Here is an 18,496-nt window from a genome sequence, read left to right on the forward strand (position 1 = left end):
CAGTCCCATAGTTATCAATAATTAATTTATCACTAAATCAGAGGAAACGTATATATTCAGAGGAAAGACAAAAAAAGAATCCAGTCAATGATATTTGAACAAATGAACTCCTATCTTTCATTAAATTCTAAATTATTTTTAAGATACTGACCATTGAAGTCTTTACCATTGAAGAAATTACAATATGGCAGAGGCCTTTTTTCCCAAGAAGTCCCTCCCATTCATCTCTGCTTGTTTTGATTTTGTCCCGTACACAGTTGCAGAAAGAATGAGGAAAGAAAACATGACTAACTGTAGCAGTTATTAGATGGTCGAGCATCATATCCAGCACGATTAGCTGCTTGGCTTGACGTCGCTCTTTCACGGCTGCACTGAAATTGGGTTTGTGTCTGCAGATGATGGCTCATTTTAAATCCTTTTGCCTCGGAGCTGAGAAGAATGTGGGGTGTTAATGTGGACAGGCAACGAGCTGCACTGTCACACATACAGCCCTTCAGCTTACTTAGACACTTTAGCTAACGGCTCCAATCTAACCAGAGCACTGGCAAAGAAAAAGGGATTATGTACTGCAACCCTAAAAATATTTCAACGTTGAGAAAAAATTAAAACGATGAGAATTTATTCTCGGTAGCATGTTTTGTAAGTCTGGCTGTTTTGTGATGTGATATGTCACTTCAAACTGTGTCACAGGCGAGGTTGAGGAAATGTTTCCAGGGGAAGGTCATGAGTGATGGCTGAGCCTTGCACTGTTTGGCCAAATGTATGTGGACACCTATATCCATGTAATATGAGGAAAAAAAACACATACTACCTCTGCAAAATTCTCATTTCTCATCCCTACGCTTGAAATGCATGTACAGATCTACTTCAGAGAGTGATGGAGGAAAAGGGAGGTTGTTTCAAAGAGCAGGGTAAGGGGGTAAAAGAGTTAGAGGTAGGGGTAGAGAGCAGAGAGGGGGAGGGAAGCAGGGTTACAGAGCAAAACAAAGCTGCCATTTCTGTAGCAACACCAAGAAGTAAACAGTGGGTGAGAGATATAGGACACTAGAGAGAGAGAGGGAGCGCTGAGCTTTCAGCTGTGTAGCCTCATTCCTCTTCAGTTGTGAGGGAAGCTTTGCACCATGACAGCTGGAGAAGGTAAGACTGCAAATGAAATGTTTCTTACCTCACTAAGAACAGATCACACACGTATCATGCACATTAGAATGTCGTATAGATTATCCATCTCGCTGCATGTGGACTGTATAGGCGGAATATTTGTTCGATAAGGAGAAGACACCAGTTTAATCTCTTATGTAATCTTTTTTTTCCCACTGTTTCTGTCCTGGATGCTGATGAAGTCTCTTACGTGTATCTTAAGTCTCAGGAGACCATATTCCCTCAAAATAAGCTATCAGCCGAATGGTCACTATTTGTGCTGTGCTGCAGCAGCTGCACTCTTTCTAGTGCAGCATGGACATCTTACATTCAGGCTTCTTGTTAATCTCCACCGTGCCTCGCCTTCAGTCCCCTCTCAGCACCTCGAGTGACAGCCTGCCTAAAGCATCCCAACATCTTGGTCCAGTGCTGTCCAAGCTGATTAGAGCTGCATTGCCATCAGTATTTTATCTGTTACATATAGAAGGTCTATAATTTCATATGGAATCTATTGAAACCCCCATTATCTATGTAATGAGATTAATTTAGATCAGTTGACTTTCACTTTCATTGAAATACTTTGCCTCTGGAATAATCATACAAAATATAAATTGTTGTTTGATACCAACTCTTTCTTTATGTGAAGTTAAATAATAAAAGAACAGCGCTTTTCCTCTAAATGTATTTGAGTTAAAAGACAAGCAATAGCTATATTTTACTTTTATTTTTAACTTTCTCTCGTTATTCGTTATATAAGTCGTTATTCTATTGATACTTTAATATTACTTTGTTTTATCTGATCATCAGTTTGACCAGTAACAAAATACATAGCTGGCTCTGAAAAGTATTCCTGATTTAGTCTTTCTCTTACATAACAGAGCTCTAATCAATGCAACCAACTTCTTTTTTTAAACTGGAAGCATCAGTGTCTGGTTGTATAGACCCATTTATACAACATCAGTGCATAATGCAAACTGAAGCTTCAAACAGAGGCATTATCTATAACCACAGAGAAGAGACATTGGCCAGAAGCCACGTATTCAAACAGGGAAAACTGAATATAGCCAATGGCTATATAATGGCTTCAACACAATCACAGAGAGCCTTTTATAACTTCAGTCTTTGAGGCTGTGTGTGTGTGTGCGTGTGCGTACGTATGTACGTACGCTGACTTCAGTGTCCTCACTTCTAGTGTTAACTGTTACATAAACACTTTCAATACTGTGGCTGTGTCCAAAATCACTCACTCATCACTATATAGTGCACTATAAACTAAGTTTGTCATTTTGTAGTGGTGTCCGAATGTTTAGTGACGTTTTTATACCCTATTTAGTTCACTCAGTTTCCCACAATGCATCATGAAAAGTATTGCACAACCGATGGTCACTAACCGAACAATATACGGGTATACCATCATGCATTGCACTCGCAGCAGAGAGACGAGAGGGAACAGCTCGACCTGTCGTATAAATTCTTAATAGAAGCAGAGCTGCACATCACAACAGTTTTATTTCTACAATCAAAGATGACCATTGAATATGTTGCTCATATGTTTCTGTGGGTAGAAAAGACGTGTGTCCCTGTCCCTGGGATTTTAGGACTGTCGAAGCTGTTGGCCTGCTAGTCTCATGGATTTTGGACTAGTGCTTGAGCACAGTGTGTGTCTGCTTGTGTGTGCAGTATTATGTGTTGCACTATAGGAAATGGTTAATACTCATGAACAGGAGGGATAATGGCTGAAGAACGAATTGTCATTCTAAGAAAGCCCTTTGATCAACACACACACACACACACACACACACACACACAGTGAATTCACAGCTTTGCAAAGAGCTTAACGTTTTTTCGTATGCATTCATGGATTGTGTGTGGGTGTGTGCATGCTTGTGTGTGTGCCTGTGAAGCTGTGGAGGAGGCTCCGGCTTAAGTAAAAAAAAAAAAAAAGGGGATTCTTCTTTTGTATGTTCACACGGAAAATGTTGGGAATAGAAGGCTCACATAGATACTCTGCACCTTTCCTCATCATTTATCAATATATGTACACATAAATATATTTTATTTAGTATTTAGGGGTAGACATTTATTACAGGAGATAGTCACAACTAAACTCTGGAGCCATGGTATCAACTTCCCGCCAATACACATGCTCGACCAATCATTTGTCCCCCTCAGCTGTTGATCATGATCTTCACCCCATTTTTGTAGCATTAAATAACTGGATAACACCCATACACTAACATGGAGTAGGTGGGGTAAATACTGCAGCCAACCACCAGGGAATGATCAAGATATTTTGCCAATAATAGAACTAAAGAAGAGTGAAAGATGCTGAAAACAAATATTAAATACAGATTTATTTTTGATCAATTAGTATTAAACAATAATGGATTAGGCTTGTGCTATTCTATATTTTTCTCAACGACAACAGACTACTACATTTTAGTTCATCTCTCAATACTCCTCAGTCCATCTGAAGTCATAAATCTTTGAAAAGTGGCTCACAAATATAAAGTTTTTTTTTAAGGAAGTGATTTCCCTAAAATATGCATTTACTTTCCCTAGGCTGTATTTTTTAAGGTAATAATACACCTTTTGTTTCTCCTGTGTATTTCTAATAGGCTGGTTCTAGGTACAATACTGGAATTGAGTTTAAATAAGTACAGTATGTGTGAACGGTGACAGAGGAACAAGATAATCAGTGTAAGTGAGGCTCACTTATGTGTTTTAATAGTTTTGGACAATGACAAAGCTCTATGGCACAGAGGAATGAGCCAAATGAGGCTCTGGATACAAACACAGTTCTTGTTAGAAGGATCATTACATTGTTGTTTTGATCATGGTTTTGGGTATCAAACTATAAAATAAAATGTTGTTTTAACTCATGTTTAAGACCCTCCATGTGTTCAGTGCAGACAAACATTTGCTAATGAATGTTTGTATTGTTCATCACTGAGATTGTTTTGATGATCAGGAAATGCAGACACCCATTACTTCGGGGGTGGGTTGGGGGTAACATGCAACAAAGAGAGTGGGATGGAGAGACAACATGACAGAGTAAACTGTGGCCAACCCTCTGATTGATGTGATTGTCCCTCTTATGAGCTCTGCCAAGCGAAATGGGCAGGAAGCCCTCTGCCCATGTGACTCTGGGTAGAAGGGAATCCTTGATGGGAATAATAAGAGACTGCCATGGCATTGGTCCCTCTGCCAGGACACAGGCTAGGTTTATCTACATCTACAGCGATCTACAACTGAGTATTTGTACAAGTTGGTACTAGTGAATGTTAACAGAGATGAAGGACACTACTTCCTCCCACTGAACACTATTGAAGCCAAAATATCTCAGGTACAGGCCCTGCCCTTGTGCCGTCATTTGAAACCTCTTGTGATCTTGGAGCCGATGTATCGAGGTCCACAGATACAACCACCTGACCAATCATGTGTCAGCTGTCCATCTCTAAACCAGACTTGCTAAAAACATGGGCACTTGAACTTTGAACATAAGAAGTAACTAACGCTAGAAAGTTACTTCACTTACAGCTCAACTTTTTAGTTTGGTCCTTTACCCATCTGCTAACATAGGGGAGGCATGGTCTCTGTCTGATTTTTTGCAGCCAGCCACCAGGGGGCAATCCAGATGTTTTGGCTTCACTTTAGGGAGCTGTCATGTCGTCCTTATTAATGTGCAGTCATTTGTTGGTACACACACAAGCCTCAGTGCTCCCCCTCTCTCATGAGCTCATTGACTTAATGTTCCCACAACCAACAAAAATCAGTGACGCCCAATGACTCTGTACTAACTCTCTGTGCACTCACTGGATGATCACAGAGTCCTAATGAAATGGAAATGCCAAATGTGGCACGCAGAGGGCAATACCGGCACAAATTCAAGCTTTTTAGTCTAATCATAAAAACTCTTTATCCTGCTTCCAGACAATGTTGTTTGAAAGAAGGTGCCAGTGAAAGAAAGCCAGTCGTCGGCACTTTGGTTGTGTGGTGGAAAATACGCATCATGAGAATTATTTGAGTGCTCTGCAGTCTGAATAGTTACTTAGTATCCATTATTTTACTCCAAACTGAATAAATCCTCAAGAACATACAATGGGAAACTGTTCAAACTGAGTATTTCTTGAGTTGACTATAAAGTCTGAGTAGGACAGCGAGGTCATTGTGCTCAGAACAGCCCAGACTACAATGTGTGTCTTCTCTGTCTTTTTTCTGTGATTCAATAGCTCTCATAATGAATGTTGTTTTTCCCCCTTCACTCTAAAGTTTGAAACATTGATCTTTGGAACATTCTTCCATTTTATTCATAAACAGGCGGATTCTGATTCGGTTTGAAAAAAGTGTTGGTGGAAAGCATTTCATAATCCTGTCTGTAACAAACAGTTCATGAGCTTTCATTGAGAAACCTTTAGTCAATTAAGTTGATTCTGATTTAACGTTTAAGCCATTTTTAACAAGTGAAATGTCAACATTCCCAAGGTTTCTGCTTCTCTTGCGGAGAAAATCCACTTTTTATTGATTGATAATAATTGAAAAAAAAGCAGCATTGTTGCTGCTAAAACATTTTTCCTTTTGCAGTTAAAATCATCCTGTTGCTATGAACGTCATGTGTAATTAGAGCAGGTATGAAAAAGAAAAGCATCAAATCGCATTACTGCCTCTCTCATAAAGCCAAAGACCAGAGCCTAAAGGTTTTATAGGTATCTGATGACATCAAAATGTTCTCTTTACTCCATCTAGTTGACGAGCAAACAACACACTTAAAATACAAAAGCCATAACGCACAGTCAGAGCTTCTTCCGACTCCCCTGCCTGGATGTCATGTTGACTTTTCAAGAGAGCTCACTTCCCTTGTAGATGCATGACAGGTAGAGGCAAGAGCTGTCAGGGATTAAGAACTCACTCGTTAGTAAATATTGAATTCTATTCATCCATTATCTGAAGCCAGAAGGAGAATGTTCTGCCTGCAGCCAGCAAAACAAGACATCTCTGTTGTGACATAACACAGATCACAATCCTCTGTCTCTTACATAATGCCACAGGGTGCTGGCTAAAACCACTGTCTTTGTCAGCCTCGTGGAAACCCCATCACTTTCCCCTGATCTCTGGGGAGATCCAGAAAGGAGGACAGATGGTCTGGGCTGACGGAGGGTGAGAGAGAAAAAAATGGGAGATACATTTTAGAGATTTAAGAGAGAGATGGAGAGACCATGAGATTGTATGAGAGCATCCCCCTTCCTCTCTCACCCCTTCCCTTCAGTACAGTGTATAGTATTAGTTGACAACCCCTGGTTTATGAACTTCGCCTTAATCTGTCGTGCCTATGGGCTTTTATTCTTTTTCTAAAGAGTCGAGGGAGTGAAGAGAAAATCCTCTCTTATGTAAATCTGTGGTTTATAGAATGATTACTGGTGACAACGCAACGTCAGGAACTTTATGAATACAATTCGTTAATGTGTTGTGGTGTGTTTCAGTTCAGTGTATCCTGACACCTAGTGTGCATAGAAGGCAGCACCAGTTTGATTCCCTTATCAGACCTGACTGTACATGCAAGAGGATTTTGGTTGCTGTTCTTTGTCCTTTCTCTGCCATCCTCTCACATTTTTTATAATATAAAGTATATATATAATATAATATACATATTGCATATATTTCTTTTGGCCAAGGATGCATCTGATATGAGCTCACAGACTATAACCTCTCTGTAGATCAGTTACCAGTGATTAAACCTTTTGACAAAAGCCAGTGGGTTCAATGCTACCCTCACCACTCACTGTACCGTGTGTGCGCACGTTCATGAACGTGGCTTCTGTGTCTAGTCATGTGCCTCGTTTGTGTGCACCTGTTTTTTAATTGTTTATTGCGTGATGTATGCAGCTCTAATTGCTCCCTTGGCACATAGATAAATGACCCTGACATTTGTGTTCACGTCGGTGCGAACAGCCACAGTGACAGCTGTGATCAATACTTCACTAAATGTGGCAGGGCACTGCTCCTCATCTTTTTAATGGTCTGCATTTTTTCCTTTTTCGGATCGACTTACTGATATCTTTGACTAGTTCAAAGCCTTAGTAGTACCTGTGCTAGGTATGTACTGAGTGTTACTCTTTACAGTTGAAAGCTGACACTAATATACCTGCAGTAAGTTGTATTGTGATGATGGAGTTTTACAAAGGGCTGCACCTCATTTCGTCTAGTGTGCTTGTTGCTCCTTGTATCAAGGGTGTGGAAAGCTATTAAATGTTTGTGTTCAGTATGTGAGATGATCAGTCTGATAATCAAACGGCAGCAGAAAGTGGAGATGGTGAACAGAGTTATTGATTGAAATCTGCATTAGTCATTTTGCGTTCCGATGGTAATGGAGTATAAACCACACCCAGCTGGCCTCTACCCAGCACTGTGTCTATTGGGTTTTGATGAGCCTCCCACTGTTATTGGAACATGGTTTGGTAGCATCATTTTATTCCCAGCATCCCTCCAATTAACTTCCATCGAACAGAGCTTTCATCACACCGAGGAAGTGACGACAGTAGTTTTGTCCTGTTTTTGAGCTTTTAAACCTGCTTTCACAAATGCAGGTCTATTAAAATGGAAGTGACAGTCAGTTGTTCAGTCGCTTTGTCAGTCAAACTTGGGTATCATAATCTGTAGTTGTTGGTAACTGAGCTTTGACTTGGAAATAAATCCATTTTTTAACATTTTTATGGCAAAACAACATGAAATATTAGATACTGATGTTCAAGTTGTTCATGCTGCGTTCTTTTATTCTTTGGTGTTATTTTGAGCTACAGTACTAGTATTGTTGTAATACACAGTTATATTATTATCTCATTGCTGAGGTTGGTTTTCTAAGAGTGTTTATTTGTTGGCTAAGCTGAAAAAAGCTGATCTCATAACAATTGACCCCTCCCCTTTAACCAGTCACTAGACACCAACCGCATCATGATGGTACTGTGACACCATCACCATCAACGAATCGACACACACACACACACACACACACACTCATGCACTGATAGCTGAACTCAGAGAGGAAGGCTTAAGGGGGGGTTATTCTGGCACTTGGTCTGAGTCCAGCTAGAGAGGCACATTCAGAGCGACACACACCCTGTGGACAGAGATGTCTGGTGAAGAACAGAGAGCGTGTTAGAGGGGGCAGCAGAGACATGCTGAGGAAGCTGGTGTGCAAGAAAATCTGTGCTCGTAAGAATGATTCCTTTTTTATCTCTCCTGCTTTCCCCTCCGTTCTGTATTGCTCCTTGTTTTTTCTCGGTCTTTCTCATCTATCTACGCCTGTTCATCTTATGCTTCCCCCTCTCTACCTTACCTTCTGTCTCAACCTGTTGCCTTTCCTCCCTCTCTTCCTCTGATGTGTTGTACGTCTGCTTGTTGCAGTGTCATGGTGATAATCTTGGCTGCAGGGACATTATGGGATCTGTCTTTTTGTGGGCAAGCTCCATCATTGCTCTGATTTATTTTTAAATTTTGTCCACCAATATCAGTTAATATCACCTGGAGCCACATTTTAAATGTGTGGTTCAAACAGGTAGGCTTCATTCACAAACACTGCCTTACTGCAAGCCTGTCTATAAGAAGATATTCTTTCTGTTAAGTACTTTTAAAGGTCAAAACGTCCTCAGGAGTGATTAAAGCAACAAACATTCCCGTTGTCACCGGCCTCAGCTGGCTGCAACCACCCAGCACATCAGCCCTGGGCTAATCCTTTGTGTGAATAGTCCCCTTGGGCAGGTGACAGTGGAAATGTATCCATGCATGGCTGTCAAACCAGATTAGAGTCAGATGGATGGATGGATGAAGTTTGGGTGGATACATAGACACATGCTGATAGATTGACTGTGCTGCACCCTCCCCTGAGGTGGGAATAGGACATAGGACGCAGTGATGATTCGGGTCGTACTGTCAGAAGATTAATAAAAGGATGATGATGTACTTCGCTGTAGGACATAATACTGACCTCACTAATCTTTGAGGGAAGCAACGTGTCTCTGAATGATTCGTGAATAATGATTTATTGATCCCCTCCTTCCGTCATGTGAATAACATTTACATTATCCTGAAGAGCATAATTCCTATTTTGAATGAATTATAACATTGTTATTTTTTTTTCTGCCTCTGTTGTTGCAGATAAGAATTTTGAGGATGAGGAATCTGTGGATGGAGGCCGGTCCTCCTCCTCATCATCCTCAAAAGCACCCCCCAGTGGCAGGAGGACTGTAGTGAGCTCTGTTAGAAGACCCAGCTCAGCCACCACGACTAAGGCCACAGGTAAGGGGTGGGAGGGTTGTGTTTGAGGAAACTACGAGGCAGCTAGCTGTAATATACACTCAGTAAGCACTTTATTAGGAACACCATACTAACACTGGCAAAGGCCTTTTGCTTTCAAACAGTCACTGTTCCTCATGTTATCTATTCTACAAGATCTGCTCCATGTTGACATGACTGCAGCACAACATTTCTGCAGATTTATCTGCTGCACATTCATGCTGCCAGTCTCTTATGTTCTCTTATGTCATGTTCATGAAACCAAATTGAGACATGGATCGTCAATTACAAGTTTGCTGACCCTGTTGACTCTGCCAACTGTTATGCAGTAATATTCTGCATTTTACAATATGCTCACATTTGTAAGCAGTTGTATCAGGAGTTATTATTCGAGCAATCTTTATACAGGGGTTCCTAATAAAGTGCTTTTTTAAATGCACATGACTGTTTCAACATTATAGTAAAAATGTCTTATACTACAACTATTATTTTGTCTACAGATAGAGAGCTATCTGTAGACAGCTTTAATGCTGCTGTGAATAATCTTTAAAATGTTTGAAGCAACTATTGAGTCTCAGCTAAAACACTTTTCACATTGTTTTCAAAGGTAAAGAAGCAGCAGCTGGTGCTGTTGATGAAGAGGATTTCATCAAGGCCTTTGAAGACGTGCCCTCTGTTCAGGTATACTGAGCTCTGAGTGGTCAACTATAGAAGACAGTGTTAAAAATATCCTGGAGCCTTAGCTGCACTTATCATCAGTTTGTTTGCACTGTCATTGTGTTTTTGCTAGCATACTGACGTAAGCAATTGGCTTCAGGGAATCACTAGAAAGGATGTAGTCATTTTAGTCTTTTCTTACAAATTGTAAAATACACCACAATGGGGAATATGTCAGAATCTGAAACATAACATATGTGAATCATAATTGATAACTTATTGTATAGATGACAATATATCTTTCTTAATGTCCCTCTGTGTTCAGATCTACTCGAATAGAGAGTTCGAGGACCAGCTGACCAAGATCAGAGAAGTGCTGTCTGATGACAAACATGACTGGGAGCACCGAGTGGTAGCGGTAAGCCTTGGACACCAACTTTATACTCATTCACTCATTTACATAGGATACAAGTGTTGGCATTTTGTGATGATACACCAAAATATATGATCTTTTTCCTTGTTCCTCTCCAGCTGAAGAAGGTGCGTTCACTCATATTTGCTGGGGCCACTGAATACGAGGGTTTCTCTCAGCAGCTGCGTCTCCTCGAGGCTCCTCTCAAGCTGTCCGCTAAAGACCTGCGCTCTCAGGTGGTCCGCGAGGCCTGTATCACACTGGGGTGAGATTCCAAACTGAAGGGCATGCACTGTCTTAACCAATTTCTAAATGTTTTTGGGAAACAACAGTTAGCTACCATCTTTTATCTTTTGTTGGAGCTCTATTTTATGATCTTAAAATGAATTCCCTTTCTCTAAAATACTTTTCTAGAGAATTGCAGTTTCCACTATTATCCTTAAGTTAGTTAAAAAGTAAGGATGCAGTTCAGACCTGCCCCATTCCCACTTACTCAGCGTGTTCCAAAGTTACATTTTGGCATTATGTTAAATTTTGGTCGATGATAAGGAAATTAAAACTCAGGAACAAGTTAAAAGTGTCTTTTAAACAGCCGTATTTGTTTGATATGGTTTGTTTCTTTGGATTTAGGTATAAATGCTAAAATATCACGTTGAAGGTTTGATTTATTTAAGCACATTTCAAATGTGATTATTTCAAACTGACAATAACAGATTGTAAACTACACAGTCTTGTGTCCACAATTTAGTTTTTTGTTATTTTTTATATTTAGTTCTTGTGAGAAATATGTTTCAGTGTCTCGTAAAAAGGGCAGAACAATCAACAGCTCAGCCTGGATGTATCCGCATGGAAAACTTAACTTTTCATTCAATTTAAATATAGTAATGATAGTATCATCCCACTGAGTGTGGAGAGCAGGAATTATACATTTTAAAAAATGACACAGCCTTAATACTCAGGTTAATACAGTGAAAACTTGGGAACCTAATAAGATGATAATCATCAGAGTCAGTCGCTCTGCTGAGGTCATCATCATGCCTTTGACTGGCAGCAGCGATATTAGCAGAAATCTGTAACTGACAAAGCTGTACCGGGAAAATTACATATTAAAGTGTTTTCTAACCACATAGTTGAGCTAATGAAAATAAGCCTGGCTTGAAAATATGAGACTAGCAGTGCATCCCCCCATCCCAAAAACATCTGTCATCCAAATTCTAATACAACCCTGATGAGGTGGAACAGAGTAAAGATGCTCTGAAAGAGCAGTAGCTTGATGAATGGTTGGGAACGATACAGATCCCATCATCCCTTGTAACCACGTCAACCCAGATAGTTTTTCTAAAATGTCTCTTTCCTTGTCTTTTTACTTGTGTCTCAATGTATCTCCTTTAAAAGGTTTCTTTCCAAAAAAAGACAGCAACCCAGCTGCTATCTTAATATTCAAACAGCTGCTTTATTCTCTCATTGAGAAAATTATTAATTCAAAATATATATAAAATAAACTTTTATACATTTTAGCATAATTATTGGAGGAGCTGCTCATTTTACATGCTGGCCCCAGTCGTGATCCTATTATCAGAAAGAACAGTAACGCATCACCATGACGGGGCTGTCATGGTGTCACGGTCAGGACAGATCTTTAACGCTGTGTTTTTCAACTCTTTTTCACTCTCACCTTTCCTCTGTCAGACATTTGTCATCACTTCTGGGTAACAAGTTTGACCATGGAGCAGAGAGCATCATGCCCACACTGCTGAACCTTGTGCCCAACAGTGCCAAAGTCATGGCCACATCTGGGGTGGTCACCATCCGCCTCATCCTCAGGGTAAGACATTTTAGAGAGATGGGTTGCTCTGGTCATCTGGGAATATTTTCATTTATAACTGAACCTCAATTTTAAACTTATGTTCCGCTAAACATTAAACGCCTCTCAAATCTTTACTTGCATATCTCAACAGGTGATTGGTTTATAATAGCTGTAAATTGAACCACCATCATGTCTGAATATTGAAATATTTAAACAAAAAATAATTAAACTATTCTTGTGGACTCATGGAACAAAGTTAATAAAAATAGATAAAATATCTTTCCTCTCCAGAACACACACTACCCACGTCTCATCCCCATCATAACCAGTAACTGCACCTCCAAATCAGTGGCAGTAAGACGGTAAGAACATATTAATGGTACTAAATGACAATTGTTGTATCTTTATCTATCAAAAGGAAATTTATGATTGTATTTTATATTCAGTCCATAATAATTTTCAAGACAAAACACTGCCTATCTCAAATCACACAGACTATGTTTTTCTTGTGTCAAATTATTTTCATTGACATGTCATATTTATATGAAATGAGAAACATATATTTAATGTTTTGATTTTTACAGCAATATGTTAGCAACCCTGTATAGAAGTGTTGTTGTATGGTCTGGCTCAGGTTAACTTCTTGTGCTGTTTCGTTAATGGTTCGTCAAATGCTTTATGAAACTGCTCATGTTGTAATCCGCAACACCAGTGCCACCCTCCAAAACCGAAGCCTTGCATATGTTACACTTCACTGTTTTATTCGTGGGCCTGTCCAGCTTGAAATATTACCAAATTGCTGACATCTTGGCTAGCTGTGGCTAACTCTACACTACCAGAAATCACTTCTTCACTTGCCAGTGGCAGTACAGCACATCTACTGTCATAGTGGTGAAGAAGTGATATCTGTGAAAAGAAAACAGCTGTTTAGGTGAAACTAATATATGAATAATATATAAAGAGATTGTATTTGAATACACACCCACCCTGGCAGTTTCTGAGGAATTTCAGTTGCTGGTATCGGAACATCATATTTTGCACATATGTTTATTTATAGTAAAGTTTTTCGTTGTACAGCTTTTATTAACTTGAAGAGCTGTTTTACTTTGTCTCCTCTCCAGACGCTGCTATGAGTTTTTAGACCTCATGTTACAAGAATGGCCCACCAATACACTGGAAAGGTAAGCTGAAACTCTTTGCAAGTGTGTATGTGGTGTGTGTGTCTCCTTGGGGCGAGTGAGTGGGTGTTGCTGTGTAGTAGACGTGAGACGCTTGATCACATTTAAGTTTGCTGAGTGCTAGCTGGGTGCGTCGCTGATGAGACCCATTAAATTGATGAGTCCTGTGAGAGCCGTCGTGATCAATTGCTTAACGATAAGGCGACTTTCCGTCCCTGTAACCATGACAACCGCAGCAGAGACTTTAAAAACAGGCGAAAAATCCTGTGGGTGGCCACATTCCCTGTGGACCACCAGAGGGATAAAACAGGAAGACACAGGAGAAGAGAAAGAGACATTCTTTTTGCTCTGTAGCATTTACAGGTTTATGGTTTCAGGAAAACATCCATCAGTAAATCACGATTTTATCTTGACTGCATCCTGCTCACCATGTTTCCTTACTACCCCAGACATGTGGCTGTACTGACTGAGACCATCAAGAAAGGCATACATGATGCTGACTCTGAGGCAAGATCCATTGCTAGAAAGTAAGTGTTGCTTCAATATTTTCTCCCTTAACATTCTTGTTTCTTTGTTTTCAACACTTTTGACATTGGCTAAATTGTAAATCACCTCCTGCTTCTTCTTGTCCTCACCCATAGGTGCTACTGGGGTTTCCATGGTCACTACAGCCGGGAGGCAGAGCATCTGTTCCAGGCGCTAGAGTCCACCTATCAGAAGGCCCTCCAGTCTCACCTGAAGAGCTCTGACAGCATTGTGTCTCTACCCCAGTCTGATCGATCCTCATCATCTTCCCAAGAGAGTCTTAAGTAAGAATTGTTTCCTCCACCCCTGCTCCTTCTGTTCTATCTTTTTTCTCCTGTTATATTCGGGCCTGAGATTACAGCTCCTGCTCACCTGCTCCTGTTATGCTCTTATTTGCTGTCATGTCTCCTGCATCATCATCATCTTCAGCTGTTTTCACAAAGCTAATGCACATCTATTTGCCATTATAAGTGATGAAAACCTATAACGCATCTGCCTTATTGTTGATCGTATAATCTTTGGCAATTATTATCAGATGGGTTGCAGCAGGGTGGGGACCCACGTACACACACACACACACACACACACACACACACACACACACACACACACACACACACACACACACACACACACACACACACACACACACACACACACACACACACCAATGATTGCTATCAGTTTATAGATTCCCTCTGGTGCTTGTTGGTTAATGACCTCATTCTCCATCTACCAGGACTGCAGGTGTCACATTGTGTTTGTGTGTGTGTGCATGCGTGTGAATGCGTGTGCACATTTAAGTGTGTGCTGGGGGGTGCTTGTGGTTATGGGTATGAGATCACCTTTATTCTTCCCACCGAAAGCTTTCCAATCGAATTCACCATTTCTTTATCGGTCACTAACACATTGACTAGAACAGTTCTAATTCTGCAAATTTCACTGTACAAATACATACTACACATTAGCTTTATTCATTTTAATGTAATCATATTTTTTTAATATTCATTGTTCATTTCATTTTTATAAGTCATAAATAAAATATCTGTCAACCTGATGCACAAAGTCTAAAAGTGACTCGTTTGTCCTCTTGTTTTTCAGCCGGCCATTGTCTGTGAAGAGTGTCATCGGAGGGAGCATGACAAGGAGTGAGCCACTTTCACTTTCTATCGCTCTGTGTTCCTAATAAAGTGCTCATTGAGTGTAAATTAAATAAAATAATATATTGATTAGGAACTGATCACTGGCGGTCTTACATAATGAATAAGAATCTAAACATGTGAGGTAGCTTTATCTTTTGCACATTGTCTGTTATGGGCGCTATTGTGTACACAGTAGAAGTAGAACAAAGGTAAGAAGGGCATGTCATTATCAAAATAAGATGCTCAAGTTGACTATTTGTGTCTCATCTCTGTTGTTCCAGGTAAGCTGGTGAGCGCAAGGGTGCCTACTACACCGGGTTCCCTCCAGCGTTCACGTAGCGACATCGATGTAAATGCAGCCTCTAACGCCAAGTCACGCCTGTCCACCGTCCCCACTTCCTCCTCTCCGTTCAGCTCTGCAGCCGCCCTTCCTCCGGGGTCCTACGCCTCTCTAGGTAACCCATCACTCATCTCCTAAAATCAGACCAGGTCCGTTTAACAACTTCAGTTAATTGTTATGAGAGAACTGCATGTGAATGCAAACATACTGGCAACTTTCAGCAAATGAATGTGCATGGACGAGAGTGCCCAATAAAAAATGGAAGGATGAAAATCTTGGTTAAAAACTGGTGACTTGAATGAAGCTACAGTGTTGGTAACCTTGACTTGCATTAGAAAACATAGAAACCCTGAGAACACACACTACTATGCTGTATCTCAGAGGAGATTTTGTCAGGAATGAGCCACCATCTACAGTATAAATATACATTTAATATTTAATATTATTTTAGATATGCTATTTCAAATTTTTTCTAAGTTTTCATCCTTTTCTGAAAATTACCACACGATCCCCCTGGGGGCCATGACTCTGAGTTTGGGAACCACCGATCTACAGTATTTTATCAAACCTGAGTCAACAATGTTCCATCATGATGAAGTATTACAACATTTTGGCTTGTGATCACTGGCTTTTAAGAACCTGACTGGGATTATTAATGACGACTGAGGTTGTCATTAGACTGCTCTATCAGCAGGAACTGTGTAAATCCTGTGCTGACACTCCTGACAAATTGATGCGATGAGGCTGAGCAAGTGTGAGAATAAGCCTGATCGTTTTTACGGATGTTTTCTCAATCATTTAAGTTAATGGGGGATGTTCAAGCCATCCCCTGTCCAAAATTTATTAAATTTACAGTAATCTTTTCCCATGCAAAGCTCTCTCCCTTTTTCTTTATGAGTCTCCCTGGTTCGACCATTACTAATGATGAGGAGGCCACTTGTTCACCCACTCACACCTGCTTCAATTGCTACTAATGTCTCCCTCTATACCTCTCCTTCCACTCGCTGCTGCACTGCCTTTCTTAAATACCCAAAAGATGGCACTCCCGGTAAAAGTGATGGTAAGACATGTGTCTCTGTGTATGAATGTAAGAAAGAGAAACCGTATGAGTGTGTCTCTGTGTCAACTGTCACGGGCTACATAACTACATCTTTTTCTCTTCATCTGTGTCCTCTTTTCTTCTCTTTACCCCCTTCCTCCACCACCACCTCCCTAAGTGGTCATCAGTTATGTGGAACTCTGCATGGACTCTCTGCATGGATTTTATCGTCTGACTGTAACCCTAACAAATGAATCCATCACTTCTGTTACTTATACAGCGTCTGTGTCTGGCGTAGCTGTGTTATATTGTTGCGTTTCTCTCTACAGGGTTGTTTTTAGTTGCTAGAGGAGGCTGTTTTTGTCTTTTATGATTTTATGATTTTCCTCTCTCAGAACCTGAGTCATTGCAAGTAACACACTGCAAGGTTTCACACACTAAATCAGCATCATGTTGAACATCTAATCCAAGCTTTTGACGGTCCTTGTTATGTGGCGTATCCTCAGGGTTGCTAAATCTGGTACAAGGCTGTTTTATTGTCTGTGATGTGGCGTGAATTTGAAGTCATCCACAAGTAAAAATCACAAAGATTCCTCTGTTTCACCAGAGGGTATAAAAAACTGAGCAGAAAGAACTGATAATCAGGGGCCTGCGCTACGCTGCAGGATCTGTGGTTATCAAGGAAGTGTCAGGTTTAACTCTGAGGTTTTAGTCCTTTGAGGCTGGCTCACTTCTTACCAGAGTAAATCACCATGGTAACTTATGCTGGACCACTAACCTGCTCTGATGCAGGTTAAGTTTAAGATCACAGATCAAAACCTGCCACGGACCCAACTGACCAATCAGATCACTGGAAAGTAGAGTTAATATTTTCATGGCTCTGATGATGTCGCTCATTGTTAAAAAGTCTTCACCATGAAGGCGCTTGTTGCTGAACAAGAAAACCTGGGTTAACTGAGACAGTTGATAACCAGCTTTGTGTACAAGTTATCAGGGCAATGTTGGGTTTAGTGAAGCTAGAAAAGGTATCTTGGATATGTTGAGCCTGGTTTCGATAACAGGCACTCGCTGTGTTTTAGCACAATGTGATGAGTGCCGATAAACTGTTGAGGAGATCATAGTAGTTTACAGCAGCGTAATTGGAATAAAACTCTCTTCACCTAAAGGACAATTTTACTTTCACTTGCAATGTTTACGTGGACAACAATATTCTGATATTAACCCAATTAAGCCAATAATCAACTGCTATTTTCAGTATTTTCTGATTCCTTAACGCAAATAGGTTCATACTCAGAATAAACAGTCATCAAATTAAGAAGTGGAGTTTTCTAACCTTAGTTACACTACTTTAACATGCATACATCATAATCACATAAAGTCTTATTGGAGTTTTTATAGCATTTTTGCGACATTGACATACAGCATCAACTCCTTAAGGACACACGCCCTGGTCTGTAGTGTGAATGGACTCCATAATAGAAGTCATATTTTATTCAGAATAAGGTCAATCGTCTGAATGTTGTTGTCCGTGTAAATGTAGTGTGAAATTCTTGTCATCACCGTCACCATGTGCGAGGCACTATTTTTGACATGTTGTGCAACAGCTAACACTAAATGTGATGGATTTTGCCCCCAACTTATCAAAGAATCAGTGGCTGTCCTTTCAGTCACACCTCACTTTAATTGGACAATGGAGATAAGACTGTGTGTTCTTTGCTGAACCAAAATCAAACAGTGATTTCCATAATGTTAATAGGGCTGATTGAATTTAAAATCTTTCAGATGACAGAGGCTAGAATTGCTGGCATTTACTGCATGTTTGATGTAGCAATACCTAATGTTGTCATGCTAAATCTGGGGGTACTTCAAATTACTATTCCACCAAATCTGTAGTAAAGGTTTCTGTCAATGTATTTATGTAACCCTGAAAAACAACTAGTAGGATTTTCCATTGTGCCTCTTGGGCACGT

The 18,496-nt window shown here is 40.2% G+C and overlaps 1 protein-coding gene across 37 annotated transcripts in view; it reads left to right on the forward strand.

The window, feature by feature from the left end:
- clasp1a (cytoplasmic linker associated protein 1a) overlaps positions 1–18,496 on the forward strand; it is a 74,229-nt gene that overhangs the window by 31,256 nt on the left and 24,477 nt on the right. For 25 of the 37 annotated variants that reach the window (XM_069533588.1, XM_069533584.1, XM_069533592.1 and 22 more), the window contains exons 9-20: positions 9,289–9,429; positions 10,034–10,107; positions 10,409–10,501; positions 10,615–10,760; positions 12,185–12,320; positions 12,594–12,664; positions 13,424–13,483; positions 13,930–14,007; positions 14,122–14,289; positions 15,107–15,153; positions 15,429–15,602; positions 16,524–16,547. In XM_069533588.1, coding sequence (XP_069389689.1) covers positions 9,289–9,429; positions 10,034–10,107; positions 10,409–10,501; positions 10,615–10,760; positions 12,185–12,320; positions 12,594–12,664; positions 13,424–13,483; positions 13,930–14,007; positions 14,122–14,289; positions 15,107–15,153; positions 15,429–15,602; positions 16,524–16,547 — 1,212 coding nt within the window. Of the gene's footprint in view, positions 1–989; positions 1,138–9,288; positions 9,430–10,033; positions 10,108–10,408; positions 10,502–10,614; positions 10,761–12,184; positions 12,321–12,593; positions 12,665–13,423; positions 13,484–13,929; positions 14,008–14,121; positions 14,290–15,106; positions 15,154–15,428; positions 15,603–16,523; positions 16,548–18,496 lie in introns of those variants that run through there. The other 12 variants (XM_069533583.1, XM_069533586.1, XM_069533594.1 and 9 more) reach the window with 2 other exon arrangements.

Source organism: Paralichthys olivaceus, chromosome 10 (genome assembly GCF_024713975.1).
Source record: "Paralichthys olivaceus isolate ysfri-2021 chromosome 10, ASM2471397v2, whole genome shotgun sequence".
Taxonomy (NCBI): domain Eukaryota; kingdom Metazoa; phylum Chordata; class Actinopteri; order Pleuronectiformes; family Paralichthyidae; genus Paralichthys; species Paralichthys olivaceus.